We start from the raw sequence: 15,758 nt of genomic DNA, 5'->3' as shown, positions 1-15,758 counted from the left end.
GCTACTTAAAGATTTTTCAACAATAAATCCTTGTTTAAATAATAAAATAAGTTTTAAAAATAATTTTATTGAGTTCAATATTTTCTTAAATATATATATATATGTACACACACACATATATATATATATTTTTCTTTTATGACCTAATGTGAGACATGGAAGTTCTCAAGCCAGGGATTGAATCTGAGCTGCAGCTGTGGCAATGCCAGATCCTTTAACCCACTATACTGGGCTGGGGTTCAAACCCAGGCCTCTGCACTGACCTGAGCCACTGCAGTAGGATTCTTATTAACCCACTGCATCACAGCAGGAACACCCCAATTTTTTTTTGCTTTTTTTGGCTGCCCCAAGGCATAGAGAGTTCCCAGATCAGAGATCAGATCCAAGTCACAGTTGTGATCTATGCCCCGTTGCTGCAGCAATGCTGGATCCTTTAACCACTGTGCTGGGCTGGGGATTGAACCTGGGTCCTGGCGGTACAGAGATATTAGGATCCTATTGCACCACATCAGGAGCTACTTAAATATATTTTAGATAAATAGTTTTCTTCAAGAGCATATTATGAAAATGTAAAAATATATTAAAGAAGATTTTATGAGAAAATACACTTTTATAGCTATTAGAAAAATGCAAAGATAGATTATTACTCATTTGTGAAAATCCTTGACAACATGATAGGAGAGAGAGAATTCATAATTTACAGTCCTCATTTACTACTACAGTTGGACATTTCACTAGAGTCATACTTCGTTAAATCACTTTCCTTGCTTGTTTCTGGTTATTAAATGTTTTGTGGATTGTACATATAATTTTATTGGTTATAAAAATTTTATCATTTTGGGCTTAGGGCTGAATAAAAGTTACATGGCAAGTTCATAGTTGTGTTGGGACAGTAACTCAGCTCTTGCTTACCTTGCTTTACGTGGCCCACTGATTGAACTGTAAATACAGGAAAGAAAAAAAAAAAAAGCACATTCTCTTTCCTCTAAAGTCTTTAATGCATAATAACAAAGTGTTAATGTGTTCTATCCAAATTTATTAAAGTACTTTTGTGTCTTATTATCAACTAGCCAAGGATAAACAGTTATCCAGAAGACAACCTCCCAGAGGAAGAAAAATCATCAACTGTAAAACGTTGTCCTGATTCAGAGAACAGAGCTCCCCAGGTTCTCAGAAGACAGAGTAGTCCGAGTTGTGGCCCAGTAGCCGAGACTTCAGCTATTGGTATGGCTAGCAATATCAGCAGCTCTGAAGTGCATACAGCTAGCTCTTGTGATCTCAGTAAATAAATCAAAATGAAGACTGAAAAGAAAGCCAGTTTGTTCACATTTTAAGAATTTCTTTTCTTTAATCTTATTTCTTTGTAAATTTTGTGCAGTTTCTTTAAGACTCCACGTGGATGAGCTATATATAGATTCAATCCAACTTTAATCTGATCTCTTAACTAAACATTGTAGGATCTAGAAAGATGAATGGATGCCCCTGCCCTCTGGAAGTTCAGAGTCTATAACAGAAGTTATACCCATGTGCACATAACATCAGACAAGACAGTTTATATAAGTGTCTCCTGCAATAAGTAACTATATGTAACAGAAGACTAAAGATCTCTGAGGGAGATAAGGATAAGGAATAGAGGAGGTAGGTCCTTGAAGAGTATAAAAGGGCTTGGTGAGCCTTCACTAGGTGGAACCGTACTGACAGATATTCTTTTTGTTGTTGTTTTTGGCTGCACCCATAGCATATGGAAGTCCCCAGGCCAGGGATGGAATCTCAGCTGCAGCTACAACCTACATCACAGCTGTGGCAATGCCAACTCCTTAACCAACTGCACAGGGCCGGGGATCAAACCCACGCCACCTCAGAGACAACACTGGACCCTTAAACTGCTGTGTTCTTTAAGAATGTGTCAGGCATTCTTAGAGAACAAGAAAGAATGAACACATGAACTAAAGCAGGAAAATCTGGATTGTGTTGGAAGTACAGTAGTATGGTAGAAATATGAGCTTTTGAAGGGTGTATACACTGGAAGATAGGATTTAGAAAGGTAGATTTGGGGAGTTCCCACAGTGGTGTAGTGGTTTAAGCATCTGATGTTGCTGCACCTGTGGCATATGTAGGTCACAGCTATGGTTTGGATTCACTCCCTGGCCTGGGAATTTCCATATGCTGCAGGTGCACCCAAAAAACAAAAACGAAAAAGATAGATTTGAAGTTCAATTATGAAAGGCCTTGAATATCAGCATTAGTAGGGCAGATTTCATTTTTCTCACAATATGGAAAGACATTTGTTGTTTTAATGGTTAATATCACTGCTAAAGATGCAATGCTACTCTATAGAATCTAGAAAAAGGCACCAAAGATACTTTAATTCATCAGACGGTAGAGATTATTTTCCAATAAAGGATAACCCAAGTGTAAAACAAGTATTAGAGGGAAGGAGAAATTATTTTTCAAGGAGAATACTTATTTGTATGGTAATTCAGCTTTTAACCATGATTCTTTTTAGGAAATGGTGATGGTATTTCCAAACTGATTAGTGAAAATACAGAAGGATCAGCACAGGCACCACAGTTACCACGGAAAAAGGACAAGAGAGATTTCCCTGTAGGTATAACAGGTATTTTGTGATTACTTGTAACTAATACTATATTTATCATATAATGGGCATAGTCCATTGAATGCAAGAATTTGAATAACTGAATTTATAAATGTATGAAGTTTTTTAAAAAAGAGTTAACAAGGCCTTACAGTATTAAAATTATTTTTTTCCACAGAAACCAGTCATCAATGGCCTTCCACCCACCCCAAAAGTGCTGGTAAGGAATATTTTTATGTGAACTGCTTGTCTATTTTTCTCTCTTTAGAAGCAGAAAACGATTGTTTATTTGCTACCAACTATCTTGAGTCATTGAAAGGAAGGATTCATAAAATAAAAGGCATTAAATGCATTTGGCTATGCCATAGATCCAATCATGTACATTAATTTGAGTGAATTGATAAGAATTGAGAGAATTTCACTTTTTTTTTTTTTTTTTTTGACCACACCTGTGACATGCAAGTTCCTAGGCCAGGGATCAAGCCTACATAGCAGCAACCCAAGCCACAGCTATGACCACATCCTTAACCCACTGAACCATCAGGGAACACCAGAATTTCACTTTTTATAAATATGGACCGTTGGATTCTCGAATTCATCCACAAAGGCCAGTTTAATTGTAATGTGATGATAGTAATAGAACTATGTCCTCTTCATCATGTGGGTTAAATATCTTTCTACCCCTGAAGCGGTTTTCAGATTGAAATATACTCAGTGAAAAGTAACAAGAAGCAGAAACGAATCTGACTAGTAAACATGAGGTTACGGGTTTGATCCCTGGCCTCTCTCAGTGGGTTAAGGATCTGGTGTTGGTGTGAGCTGTGGTGTAGGTCACAGATGTGGCTTGGATCCTGTGTTGCTGTGGCTGTAGTGTAGTCTGGTGGCTCTAGCTCTGATTCACCACTAGCCTGAGAACAACCATATGCCACGGGTGTGGCCCTAAAAAGCAAAAAAGAAAAGTAGCAAAAAGCTTCTGTTAACACTTGTTCTCTGGCCCTTCAGTAGAACCTATCTGTTAGGTAGTTCAGCCAGTCATATGAATGGGTGCTTCATAAATTGTACCTTTTTATACAATAAAAGTTTAAATATTAGTCCTTTTGTCTCATCAGTATTATGGAGGCATACTCTAATTGTAAGCACTGTAATGTTACTCAATAAAATCATTATTTCACATTTTTAAATGTTAGTTGTAAAGATAAGTAGTGACTGAAAATTCCTAGGATGTCATTGACATATGTAGATATTTTGATATTTTTGCCCTAGAGTAGTGGATTACACAAAGAAAGAATATTAAATTCTCTTGGTAGAAGGGGTTAAATTATATCAAATTATGAATTTTGTTTTGTAAAGAGACCATGAGTATATGCAAATAAGAGTCAGTTTAGCATTTCATAATAATATTAGCTATTTTTTAAGAATATGTAAAATTGTCTCATCAATTAAATCAACATTTCTTTCTTTATAAATAAGATGGGAGCATGTTTTTCCAAAGTTTTTGATGGCTGCCCTTTGAAAATTAATTGTGCAACATCCTGGATACATCCTGATACAAAAGGTAAAGTTTCTGAACTTTTATATTTACCTTCAACAAAATGTTTATTATCAGAAAGGATGTTTATGATCAGTGAACTGAAGACTTTTCACTTTAAAAGTACAACTTAGAAACTAAATAGTATAGATAGATACCTGCAACAGGTCAAATAGGTAAATAGTTTTGGTTTAATAGAATTTGAGTATACAGGAATAGTTCCTGATTAAAGGAAACTAAAGCAAAATTACAACTGATTGCAACCATAATTTAGGATTTTCTTTTATGTAAAAGGCAGTACTGGGACAATTGATGATCACAATCAGTAACGTCAAGATAATAGTTAATAGTATTGTGTCAATGTTAATATCTTGATTTTGAACATTGTACTGTGGTTGTGTAAGACTTTTTTTTTTCTTTTTTTTTTTTAAGAAATGCACAGAAATATTTAGGAATAAAGGGACATCATGCTTGTAACTCAAACAGTTCCAAAAAAATGTGTGTACAGAGAAAGAATAAAAGCAAAAGTAGTAAATGTTAACATTTGTGTAATCTGCATAAAGGATATTCATGAATTTGTTTTCTGAAAGTTTGAAATGATAGCAAAGTAAAATCTGTTTTTAAAAATGTAGGTTGTGTATGTAAGGTAGAAGCCTAATACATAGAGGCAAAAATTTGAAATCAAATAGTTCTGGGTTGGAATTGCCTCTCTGTCATTACTGTGTGATTTGGAAATGATACTAAACTCCTCTGGTTCTCATTGTGATCATTTCTAACATAAATACTCACCCTTGTTGTAGGGAAGAAAGGAGCCTACCTGCTTGTCTGGAATTGAGCAGAGGTTAGGCAGTAGAGGGTGTTGAAGAAATGTTTGTTTCTACCTCAATACAGTCGTAAAGACAGATCTGCTTTAAATGCCACTCTTAGAAAGTACAACAGAGAAAAAAAAATTTTAACAGTAAGGAAATGGGTTTTTTGATATTTATAACTTTTTTTTTTTTTTTTTTTTTTTTTTTGTCTTTTTGCCTTTTCTAGGGCCACTCTTGTGGCATATGGAGGTTCCCAGGCTAGGGGTCTAATCGGAGCTGTAGCCACCAGCCTACGCCAGAGCCACAGCAACGCGGGATCCGAGCTGCATCTGCAACCTACACCACAGCTCACGGCAACGCCAGATCCTTAACCCCCTGAGCAAGGCCAGGGATCGAACTCGCAACCTCATGGTTCCTAGTCAGATTCGTTAACCACTGAGCCACGATGGGAACTCCAATTTTTAATTTTGATATAAGTTTAAACTTATAAAAAAGTTGTACAAATAGTGTAAGAAACTCCTGTGTCTCAGAATTGTCAATTATTTCTTTTTGCTGCACTTGTTTTACTATTTTCTATCTATATGTGTATTTTTTCTGAATCACTTGAGAGTAAGTTGTAGACGTCATACTCCTCTTCCCCTTATACATCAGTTTGTATTTCCTAGGAAGAAGGATCATCTCTTACATAACCACAGTACATTACAAAGATCCAGCAGTTTATCATTGATATAATACTGTTTTTAATCCATAGTCCATATTTAAATTTGATTAATTAGCCGAGTACTGTCCTTTATCATCTCCCCCTCCTCTTTTTCCCCAATTAAAACATCCACTTCAAGTTCTTTAGTACCCTTTAGTCTGAAGTGGTTTCTCAACCTTTCTTTCTCTCTTGATCTTGCCGTTTTTAAGGCTGTTTATTTTGTAGAATGTCCCTTAATTTGAGTTTGCCTGATGAGCCCTGATGTTTAGATCAGGTTGTGCATTTTTGGCAGGAATATCACAGAAGTGTTATTGTGCTCTTCTCAATTCAGCATGTCAGAAGGCACATGATACTAACTTGTCCAGATACTAGTGATGTTAACATTCACCAGTTGGTTAAGGTAGTGTCCACTAGCTTTCTCTTAAGTTCCTATTTTTCCCTTTCTAATTAATAGATAATCGCTTAATTCCCCAAACTCGTTAATAAATAATTAGTATGGGGATGCATTGAGACTTTATAAATATCCTCTTGCTCATCAGACTTTCACTGACCAGTTTTAGCATCCATTGACAATCCATTGACTCCTATTAACAGTTTCCTTTTTTTCTCATTTATTCATGTATGTTTGAATAAAAGGACATGTAATGAAAATTATGTTCAAAGAAAGGATTGTATAGTAAGGTAAAGCCAGGGTGAGTTACTAACAGAGAATATATCTGCTTTTAAACATAAAAAAAGAATTGGGGAAAGAGATAAAGAAGGTGGCATGGATTTTAGGAAATAATTTTTCTTTGGATGGGTGGGTGGCTGTCTCAATATTAAAATATAAAGCCATTATTTTAGTGAATGATTTCAGAAAATGTTAGTAAATTCTGGTGATTTATCTCAACTGTTATAGATCAGTACATTATTTTTGGGACTGAAGATGGTATTTACACATTGAATCTCAATGAGCTACATGAGGCAACAATGGAACAGGTAATTCAGAAATTTTAACTCAAAAAATCAGTTCGGGTCAGTTGAATAAAGGTAATATCTTAACTTTAAACCAGTTTACATGGTCTTCCATTTTAATTCTATGATTCAAATATTTAAAGAGGTGAAAATATACTCTTTATGTGTTCATGTTGAAAGATTTTTTCCCATAAGGTTTTGATAATTTACTAAAAGGTAGAAAACAGTTATTTTTGTACTCAGACTGTTGGAATTTGGAGCTTAAAGGGTAGGGAATGAAAATTGAAGAGTTTAATTAATCTTCTTTTCCCTATATTTACAGTTATTTCCACGGAAATGTACTTGGCTCTATGTCATCAATAATACTTTAATGTCATTGTCAGGTATGTATATGATGAAAATAATATGAAAAATAAACCATAGACAAGCATAGAAGTGTAATTTACATTATTAATAAAATATACATTATTTTAAAATGTTATTTTTTATTTTGGGTAATTACAGTCTGGTATAGTTAACTTCGAGACTTGCACATGTTTGTTACCAATCTAGATTGGGAAGAAACTTTGAGAAGGGACCCTGTCGTCAGTTAAGGCAGCACTTTGTTGCTATCACCATCCCTGCTTTCCATTGAGAATCAACAGAAGAAAGAAAAAGAAAGGAAAGAATAAGAGGATCCAGCTGCTTCCTTTCTCTTTGATCTAGAGCCAGTCCCCTTCACAGTCACTGTCACTTGGCCTGAGTTTCTTAATTGAGGATTAAGTGAGGATACCCAGAGTACTTAGTAAATTGTGAAGACTTAGAGATGTTTGCTCGTTGAATTCATGTTATTCTGGACCACATATTAACCAACTTGGACCAATGCTTTAAAGTCTTACAAATTAGCAAATAGGTTCCACAGCAACCTATTCTAATTTTGTTGTTTGCGTTTTTCTTTTTTTGGTTTTTGCTGAGGGTAGGTGGTGTTTTAGGCTTTTCTTACCCTTCACTTCTTAACCACCTATTTTCTTACGTTTTAGATTTAAGTGGCTACCTAGAAGTTTGCTGCTTCCTTTCATTCTGAGAGTACAGTCAGCCTTTTGAATCCACATCCACAGATTCAACCAATTGCAGATAGAAATTTTTAATCTTAGAAAAGTTCCCAAAAAACAAACTCGAATTTGCCAGGTACTAGGCAACTATTTATATGACAATTACATTATATCTGGTACTGTATGTAATCTAGAGAGGATTTAAAGTACATGGGAGAATGAGCATAGGTTATAGGCAAATATGACACCATTTTACACAAGGTACTAGAACATCCTCAGGGTTTTGTCTCTGCAGGGGGTCCTGGACCAATACACTGTGGATGCAGAGGGACCACTGTACAAGACAGTTAATTATTTCCCTCTGCCCCTTAATTAATTGTAATGCTATCAGCTTTTAAAATAGTATTACAGGGAGTTCCTGTTGTCACGCAGCAGAAACAAATCCCACTGGGAACCATGAGGTTGCGGGTTCAATCCCTGGCTTCGCTCAGTGGGTTAAGGATCTGGCATTGCCATGGGCTGTGGTGTAGGTTGCAGACAGGACTCGGATCTGGTATTGCTGTGGCTCTCTTGTAGGCCAGCAGCTACAGCTCCGATTGGACCCTTGGCCTGGGAACCTCCATATGCCGTGAGTGCAGCCCTAAAAAAACATAAAGAAAAATAAAATAGTATTACAGAGTTTCTGTTGTAGCACAGTGGTAAACAAACCCAACTAGCATCCATGAGGGTTCGATCCCTGGCCTTGCTCAGTGGGTTAAGGATCCGGTGTTGCCATGAGTTGTGGTGTAGGTCGCAGTTGCAGCTCAGATATGGCATTGCTATGCCTGCAGCATAGGCTGGCAGCTACAGTTCCAATTAGATCCCTAGCCTGGGAACTTCCATATGCCACAGGTGCAGCCCTAAAAAGACAAAAAAAAAAAAAAAAGTCAATAAGCATGTCTTTAAAATAATATATTCTCCCAGAGTTCCCTGGTGGCATAGTGGGTTAAGGATCCAGTGTTGTCAGTGCTGTGGCTCAGGTCACTGCTGTGGCACAGATTTCATCTTTGGCTCAGGAACTTCTGCATGCCATAGGTGTGGCCAAAAAATTTTTAAATGAAACATAATAAAATCAAATAGTATTCACCCCTTTCTTCACTTTGAATTATTCAATTATTTTACCTCTTCTTAATTCTTTTTATTTTCATGTTTGATATTCTTTTCATGCTCTATGTCTCAATATATATGTGATAATTATATCCCAGCTCTTATTTACTATACTATCAGGCTTTTGATTACTAAATGTACCTTTCAGCTACTTTTGCTTTAAAGCATCAGTGCTGATATAGTTTTAACTCAGCGTTAGGTAGATGATTATGAATTGAGCCCTAATTTAAGAAATGTTGTATTCGTAATTTTAACTGTGTGCGTATGTATATAATTTAAATGTTTTAAACCACTGCCTAGTAAAAAAAAAAAAAAAAAAAAAAAAAACCATTGCCTAGTAGAGATTCTTCAGGAATTTGTATATTTGATGGGATGACATTGTTTACAAAGAACATAATATTTGATTGTGCACAAATGTCTTTTAAAAAACTGGGAACCCTGAAAAGAGTACTTAATCTCTTTGATTTTGATTATGCTTTCCCCCAATTTTTTACTTTTACTTATTAACAATATATTAACATATTATATTACCATTATGAAAATAAGCCCAATTCTATTTGAGTTAATGATTCTGAATTGTATACCTGTAGAGTCACTTTCCTCTGACTCTCTTACTGCTTTTATCCCTACTCATACCTGTCTTTGGAAGTAAGCTCAAAACCCACACAGAGTACATCTTATATGTTTATAAATTAACTACAGAAAAGTAGGGGAAAGTTAGCATATAAATTAGTTCTTTCCAAATTCTAGTTAAGATGACCCCTGAAACTGAATGTAGGTAGCAGTGTTCAATAAGAGAAGACATTCTACTTAAGGGTCTGCATTTGTGTGCATGGCACATGTACATGTGTTCAGCTGCCTAGGTAGCTAGCTATATATAATGCGGGATTGGAGAGAAGATGTGTAGTACAGTGTTAAGCAGAATGTTTACATTTTGAGAAAATACAGAAAATTGTTTTGAGGATAAGACCATATTTTTTATGTTTTCTAGTAGTAAAAGGATAAATATTATTTGTTATAGTATCATATTATGCATAATAAGTAGTCTAAAGATGTTTGCCATATCTCCCCCTCTTAACACAGCTGTGGTTTTGATTATATGGAAATTGTTGCCCTATAATCCTTGCATTATGGCATATAATACTAGTTTGCTTTATTTTTCTTAGTATTTCATTCTATCTCTAAGACTTCATTCACAGTCAGTTTTAATCCAAAGTAATGTGATAAATTATTGATAAATAGGACTATCAAAGATAATGTAGTATAATTATACAATTTTCTGTGTTATACTAAAATAATCACATGTGCATCATTCTAACTCAGTTCATTGTACAACATTGTTCACCAGTTTCTATGTTGGCTTCATTAAGATTTACATAAATTCTGACCAGATCACCTATTAGTCAAAATATATCTAATTTATATATTGGGAAACACAATTATCTACTTTTTAAAAATTCATTTTTCTTACTGTCTTTCAAAATAGTATTAACTGGGTTTTTTGTTTGTGTTTTTCTATTTTGCTTGGCTCTTTGAACATTTTTGGACTCCTGATTTTAGAAGGTAATTATCTTTTCTTTTGTTTGAAAATTGTATTTCTCTGCTGTAAATAATTCTAATAAAAATAACATTTCTCTTTTTTAGGAAAAACCTTTCAACTCTACTCTCATAATCTTATAGCTTTGTTTGAACAAGCCAAAAAACCGGGATTAGCTGCCCATATTCAAACTCATAGGTTTCCAGACCGCATACTACCAAGGTACAAAACATTTTGATTTTACTGTGCTTGGGTTATGACGGAAATTAGTGTCTACTATTAAAATAGCCAGTTTTCCTTGCCCATTGAAATACTTCCTTTGTCTTAACTTTGAAAGGTTGTTAACACTAAAGTGAATGTCATCTAGAATTCAAAAGATCAGTATTTTTGTGACTTAACCATTCCTAAGAATCACCATGGGAGTTCCCTTGGTGGCGCAGCAGAAATGAATCCGACTAGGAACCATGAGGTTGTAGGTTTGATCCCTGGCCTTTCTCTGTGGGTTAAGGATCCGGTGTTGCTGTGAGCTGTGGTGTAGGTCACAGACGCGGCTCGGATCTGGCATTGCTGTGGCTCTGGTGTAGGCTTACTTCTAGTAGAGACCCTAGCCTGGGAACCTCCATATGCCATGGGTGCAGCCCTAAAAGGACAAAAGACCAAAAAAAGAATCACCCATAGAAATTTATAATACAGATTCCCAGGCCCTGCCTCAGGTTTATAAAATCAGATATTTTGAGGTCAGATTTTAAGATAATTTGCTTTAAAGCTCCTGGCCTGGTTTCTGATGCAATAAATGCATAGATCACTGTTTGGGAAACACTGATGTATATTGCCCTGTGATTTCAGAAAGTTTGCTTTAACAACAAAGATTCCTGATACAAAAGGCTGCCACAAATGTTGCATAGGTGAGTAAATGCCGTTCTCAAAAGTTAGAACTTTTAACATTTTTAAATTTTTCTGAAGAGTCTTTATAGTATTAAATGATGGATGATAGCCTTTATATTTGTTTTAAATGAGTTAAGAGGCCATTGAAACTCAAGAATGTATAGTGGGACATGGCATAAAAATGCTTGAAAATAATTGCCCTGATGAATTTCTCAGAGAATAACGTATCCTATCCTAGCTTCCATTTAATACTTACCATTTACTTAACATAAATGCTTAGTGCTTTATGAACATTATTCTTTTTCAAATTTTATTTTATTGGAGTATAGTTGAATTACAATGTTGTATTAGTTTCAGGTATATAGCAAAGTGAATCAATCATACATATAAATATATCCATTTATTTTCCCATATAGGTTATTACAAACTATTGAGTAGATTTTCCTGTGCTATGCAGTACATTCTTGTTAATCATCTATTTTATAAAGTAGTGTGTTGGAGTTCTGGGCGTGACTCAGGGGTAATGAACCTGACTCGTATCCATGAGGACACGGGTTCGACCCCTGGCCTTCCTCAGTGAGTAAAGTGTCCTGCATTGCTGTGGCTGTGGTGTAGGCCAGCGGCTGTGGTGTAGGCCAGCAGCTGCAGCTCTAATTTGACCCCTAGTATAGGAACCTCCATAGGCCACAGGTGTGGCCCGAAAAAGACTGAAAAAAAAAAGGTGTGTATATGTTATTCCTATGCTCCCAGTTCTTCCCTCCCCCCAGCAGTGTCACCTGTGGTAACCATAAGATGGTTTTGAAATCTGTGAGTTTGTTTCTATTTTATAAATAAGTCTTTTGAGTCATTTTTTATTAAATTCCACATATAAGTGATATCATATGATGCTTGTCTTTCTCTTTCTGACTTCAATTAGTGTGATAAATTCTAGGTCCATCCATGTTGCTACAAGGGGGATTATTCCATGGTTTTTATGGCTGAGTAATATTCCATCGTATATATGTATGGCATCTTTATCCATTCCTCTGTCAGTGGACATTTAAGTTCTTTCCATGTCTTGACTATTACTGCTAGTGCTACAGTGAACATTGGGGTGCATGTATCTTTTCAAATTACAGTTTTCTACAGATAGCTGCCCAGCAGTGGAATTGCTGAATCATACAGTAATCCTATATTTAATTTTTTAAGAAATTTCCATATTGTCCTCCATAGTGTTTGCACCATTTTTCATTCCCACCCACAGTAAAGGAGGTTCATTTTCTTCACCCTTTTTCCATCATTTATTGTTTGTAGACTTTTTGATGATGGCCATTCTGATTGGTGATACCTCATTGTAATTTTGACTTGCTTTTGTCTAATAATTAGTGATGCTAAGCATCTTTTCATTTTTTTTGACTATCTGTCTTTCTTCTTTGGAGAAATGTCCATTTAGATCTCCTGCCCGATTTTTAATTGGGTTGTTTGTTTTTGATATAAAGCTCCATAAGATGTTTGTATATTTTAGAGATTAATTCCTTGTTGGTCACTTCGTTTGCAAAGATTTTATCCCATTCTGTGGGTTGTCTTTTCCTTTTTTAATATAGTTTCCTTTGCTGTGCAAAAGATTTAAGTTTAATTAGGTCTCGGTTTATTTTTGTTTTTGTTTTTATTATTCTAGAAGGTGGATTAAATAAGATATTGCTATGATTTATCTCAGAGTGTTTTGCGTATGTTTTCCTCTAGGATTTTTATGGTATCTGGCCTTACATCTAGGTCTTTAGTCCATTTTGAGTTTATTTTTGTGCATGATGTTAAAGAATGTTCTAATTTAATTCTTTTACATGTAATTGTCCAGTTTTCCAAGCACTAGTTATTGAAGAGACTGTCTTTCCTCCCCTGTATGTCCTTGCCCCCTTTTTCATAGATTAGTTGAAATAGGTGCTTGAGTTTATTTCTGAGCTTTCTAGATCAAATGGTAATTCTATTTTTAGTTGTCTGAGGAATCGCCATACTGTTTTCCACAGTGGTTGCACCAATTTACATTCCCACCAATAGTGGAATAGGGTTCCCTTTTCTCCACATCCTCTCCAGAATGTATTATTTGTAGACTTTCTGATGATGGCCATTCTAGCTGGTGTAAGGTGGTACCTCATAGTGGTTTTGATTTGCATTTCTCTAATAATTAATGATGTTGAACATCTTTTCATGTGTTTTTTGGCCATCCATATGTCTTCTTTGGAGAATCATCTGTTTAGATCTTTTGCCCATTTTTTGATGGGGTTGTTCTTTTGGTATGGAGCTGCAGTAGGTGTTTGTAAATCTTGGAGATTAATCCCTCTTCAGTTGCTTCATTTGCAAATAAGACCACTCTCACTCCTGAATCCAGTTGCAAGTTGGGAAATTCCCAAAACTACCTTTGTATTAAAAAATTCACTGAAAGCGGTCATACTCTTGGTTATGGTTTATTACAGGGAAAGGATATGGATTAAAATCAGCCAAGGGAGAAGTATACAGAGCAGAGTCCAGGAAAAATACCAGATCTAGATCTTCTATTGTTCTTTCTCCATGGTATAGTGACAGCATTACTTTTCCAGCAGTGATGTGTGACAACATAAACAGATCATTGCCAGTCAGGGACACTTAGCAACCTCAGCATACAGAATTTTCACTAGGACTCTATGACATAGGCATGCTTGATTGCCCACATGGCTGATTTCAGTATCCAGCCCCTCTGAAGGTCAAGTAATACTGACCCAAAGCCCCTACCCTAAGTTGCATGGTTGGTCATTCTGGCATCACTATTCCCCACCCTAAGACTTTCCAGTGTTGCCAGTCCCTATTCTAAATCATACTGTTAAGAGTACACAGTGACCCACAGGCCCCAGGCAGACAAGGACACTCCTGTCATCCATGACATTCCTGGAGCTTAGAGATTGACTCCCAAAAGGGAGAACAAAGGCCACACCTTTAACTAACTTTAGGGGCAAGGTTAAATTCTGTGCTTTATAATTGTCTAACTTCACCCTCAAACAACTCATGACACATGTCGCTGGTAGGAGAACTTGCAATCAGACCTAAGTCTGATCTATGATTTCAGATCCTGGGCTCTTAACTTTCTGTTTTTTCTTTTCATTTAATCAGAGAGCTTATACATTGATCTGCATGCCTCATTCTCTAGTTACAAGCAAATTTCATGAGCATTTTTTTAGGGAGATTGAGGTCCATATCTGTTAACAGATTCCCAAGGTCTCTAATTCAAGAAAGATCTAGGCATTTACAATCAGAGATATAGGCTCATAAGTATATTAAGATAGAGATTACTGCAAATAACTACTCTTATAATCAAATACATTATTGTTGAAGGGAATCCAACTGGACAGAAGAGAAGACCCATTGAATTTCTGAAGATTTGAGTCAAGGAAGTTACATCTTTATTTAAGTTGTAAAGTAATTATTTTCATCTTGTCTTAAGTAGACAGCCATAAACTACCATATCAAAAATGAAATCTCAGATTTCAGTTGCCTCCCTCTACCTTCTTATCAGAATTCACTGTTGTGGTCAGTTTACTTAAGAAGCAGCTCTTTAGATGGTATAATGATTTAGGTGTTTTACTGCTTAAAAATTTGTTCTTATAATAAGTTCCTATATTTAAGAATCTAGTATATTAAAGATGTTTAGAAGTAAATGTATATAATTAAAATTGAGAGAGAAAGTGAAAAAGGAAAGAATTACAAAGCTGAAAGAAAAAGACATCATCTTTCTTTACTTTTTGTTCACTCTTATCATCCTGGTGAACAGAAACAATAATTATCCTTTATTAGCTAAGTTAACACTTCAAATGGTTCTTCTTCCATTCATATTTTGGTATTAGTGGAGGGTCGCATTTAATTGTTTTTTTCCCATATATCAACATTGCCTATATAAATAAATCTGTGTTAGCTTTTAGGTGAGTATAATTCAGTTGTTGCTTTTAGCTAAACTTTGTTTTTATATAAAAATATTTAGTGTTTTGGATGTATCTATTTTGTCTTATTTCTTTCCAGTCAGAAACCCTTACACGGGACATAAATACCTCTGTGGAGCTTTACAGTCTGGAATTGTTTTACTTCAGTGGTATGAGCCAATGCAGAAATTCATGTTGATAAAGGTATATAATATTTTGTTTACATTTTTCTTCTTTAGAAAACATTAATGTGTAACTGAACCTAAAATTATAAAATCCCATTGCTACCATCTCTGGTCAGCATGTTTATAGTTATTTATAGGTGCTTTCTGGTTTTTGTGTTCTTCTTAAGATTTTGTCTTTAACCTATCTTAATAGACTTCCAGAAACATCACATCCATAAAGATCAATGGCCAATTCTCTAAAACATATTTTTATGGAAAACTGATCTTTATCATGATCATTTAGAGGTAGTCATTTTTTTCATTGAGGTATTATACTGTGCTAGTTTCAGGTATATAGCAAATTATTCAGTTATATATTTATATTTTTGAGATTATTTTTCATTATAGGTTATTACAAGATATTAAATATAATTCTCTATATTATATAGTAAATTCTTATTGCTTATCTGTTTTATGTGTAGTAG

The 15,758-nt window shown here is 35.2% G+C and overlaps 1 protein-coding gene across 2 annotated transcripts in view; it reads left to right on the top strand.

The window, feature by feature from the left end:
- Window positions 1-15,758, top strand: part of MAP4K5 (mitogen-activated protein kinase kinase kinase kinase 5) — a 133,178-nt gene that overhangs the window by 99,350 nt on the left and 18,070 nt on the right. For both annotated transcript variants that reach the window (XM_084980951.1, XM_084980952.1), the window contains 9 exons: window positions 1,071-1,224; window positions 2,507-2,604; window positions 2,775-2,816; window positions 4,067-4,151; window positions 6,532-6,611; window positions 6,910-6,970; window positions 10,409-10,523; window positions 11,148-11,206; window positions 15,210-15,313. In XM_084980951.1, coding sequence (XP_084837077.1) covers window positions 1,071-1,224; window positions 2,507-2,604; window positions 2,775-2,816; window positions 4,067-4,151; window positions 6,532-6,611; window positions 6,910-6,970; window positions 10,409-10,523; window positions 11,148-11,206; window positions 15,210-15,313 — 798 coding nt within the window. The remainder of the gene's footprint in view (window positions 1-1,070; window positions 1,225-2,506; window positions 2,605-2,774; window positions 2,817-4,066; window positions 4,152-6,531; window positions 6,612-6,909; window positions 6,971-10,408; window positions 10,524-11,147; window positions 11,207-15,209; window positions 15,314-15,758) is intronic.

The sequence above is a fragment of the Sus scrofa genome, chromosome 1 (genome assembly GCF_054392235.1).
Source record: "Sus scrofa isolate SSC_HxYL_T2T_F1_AM1 chromosome 1, Sscrofa_HxYL_maternal_Yorkshire_Landrace_v2.0, whole genome shotgun sequence".
In the NCBI taxonomy this organism is placed as follows: Eukaryota; Metazoa; Chordata; class Mammalia; order Artiodactyla; family Suidae; genus Sus; species Sus scrofa.
This window is presented reverse-complemented; position numbering and strand designations above follow the sequence as displayed.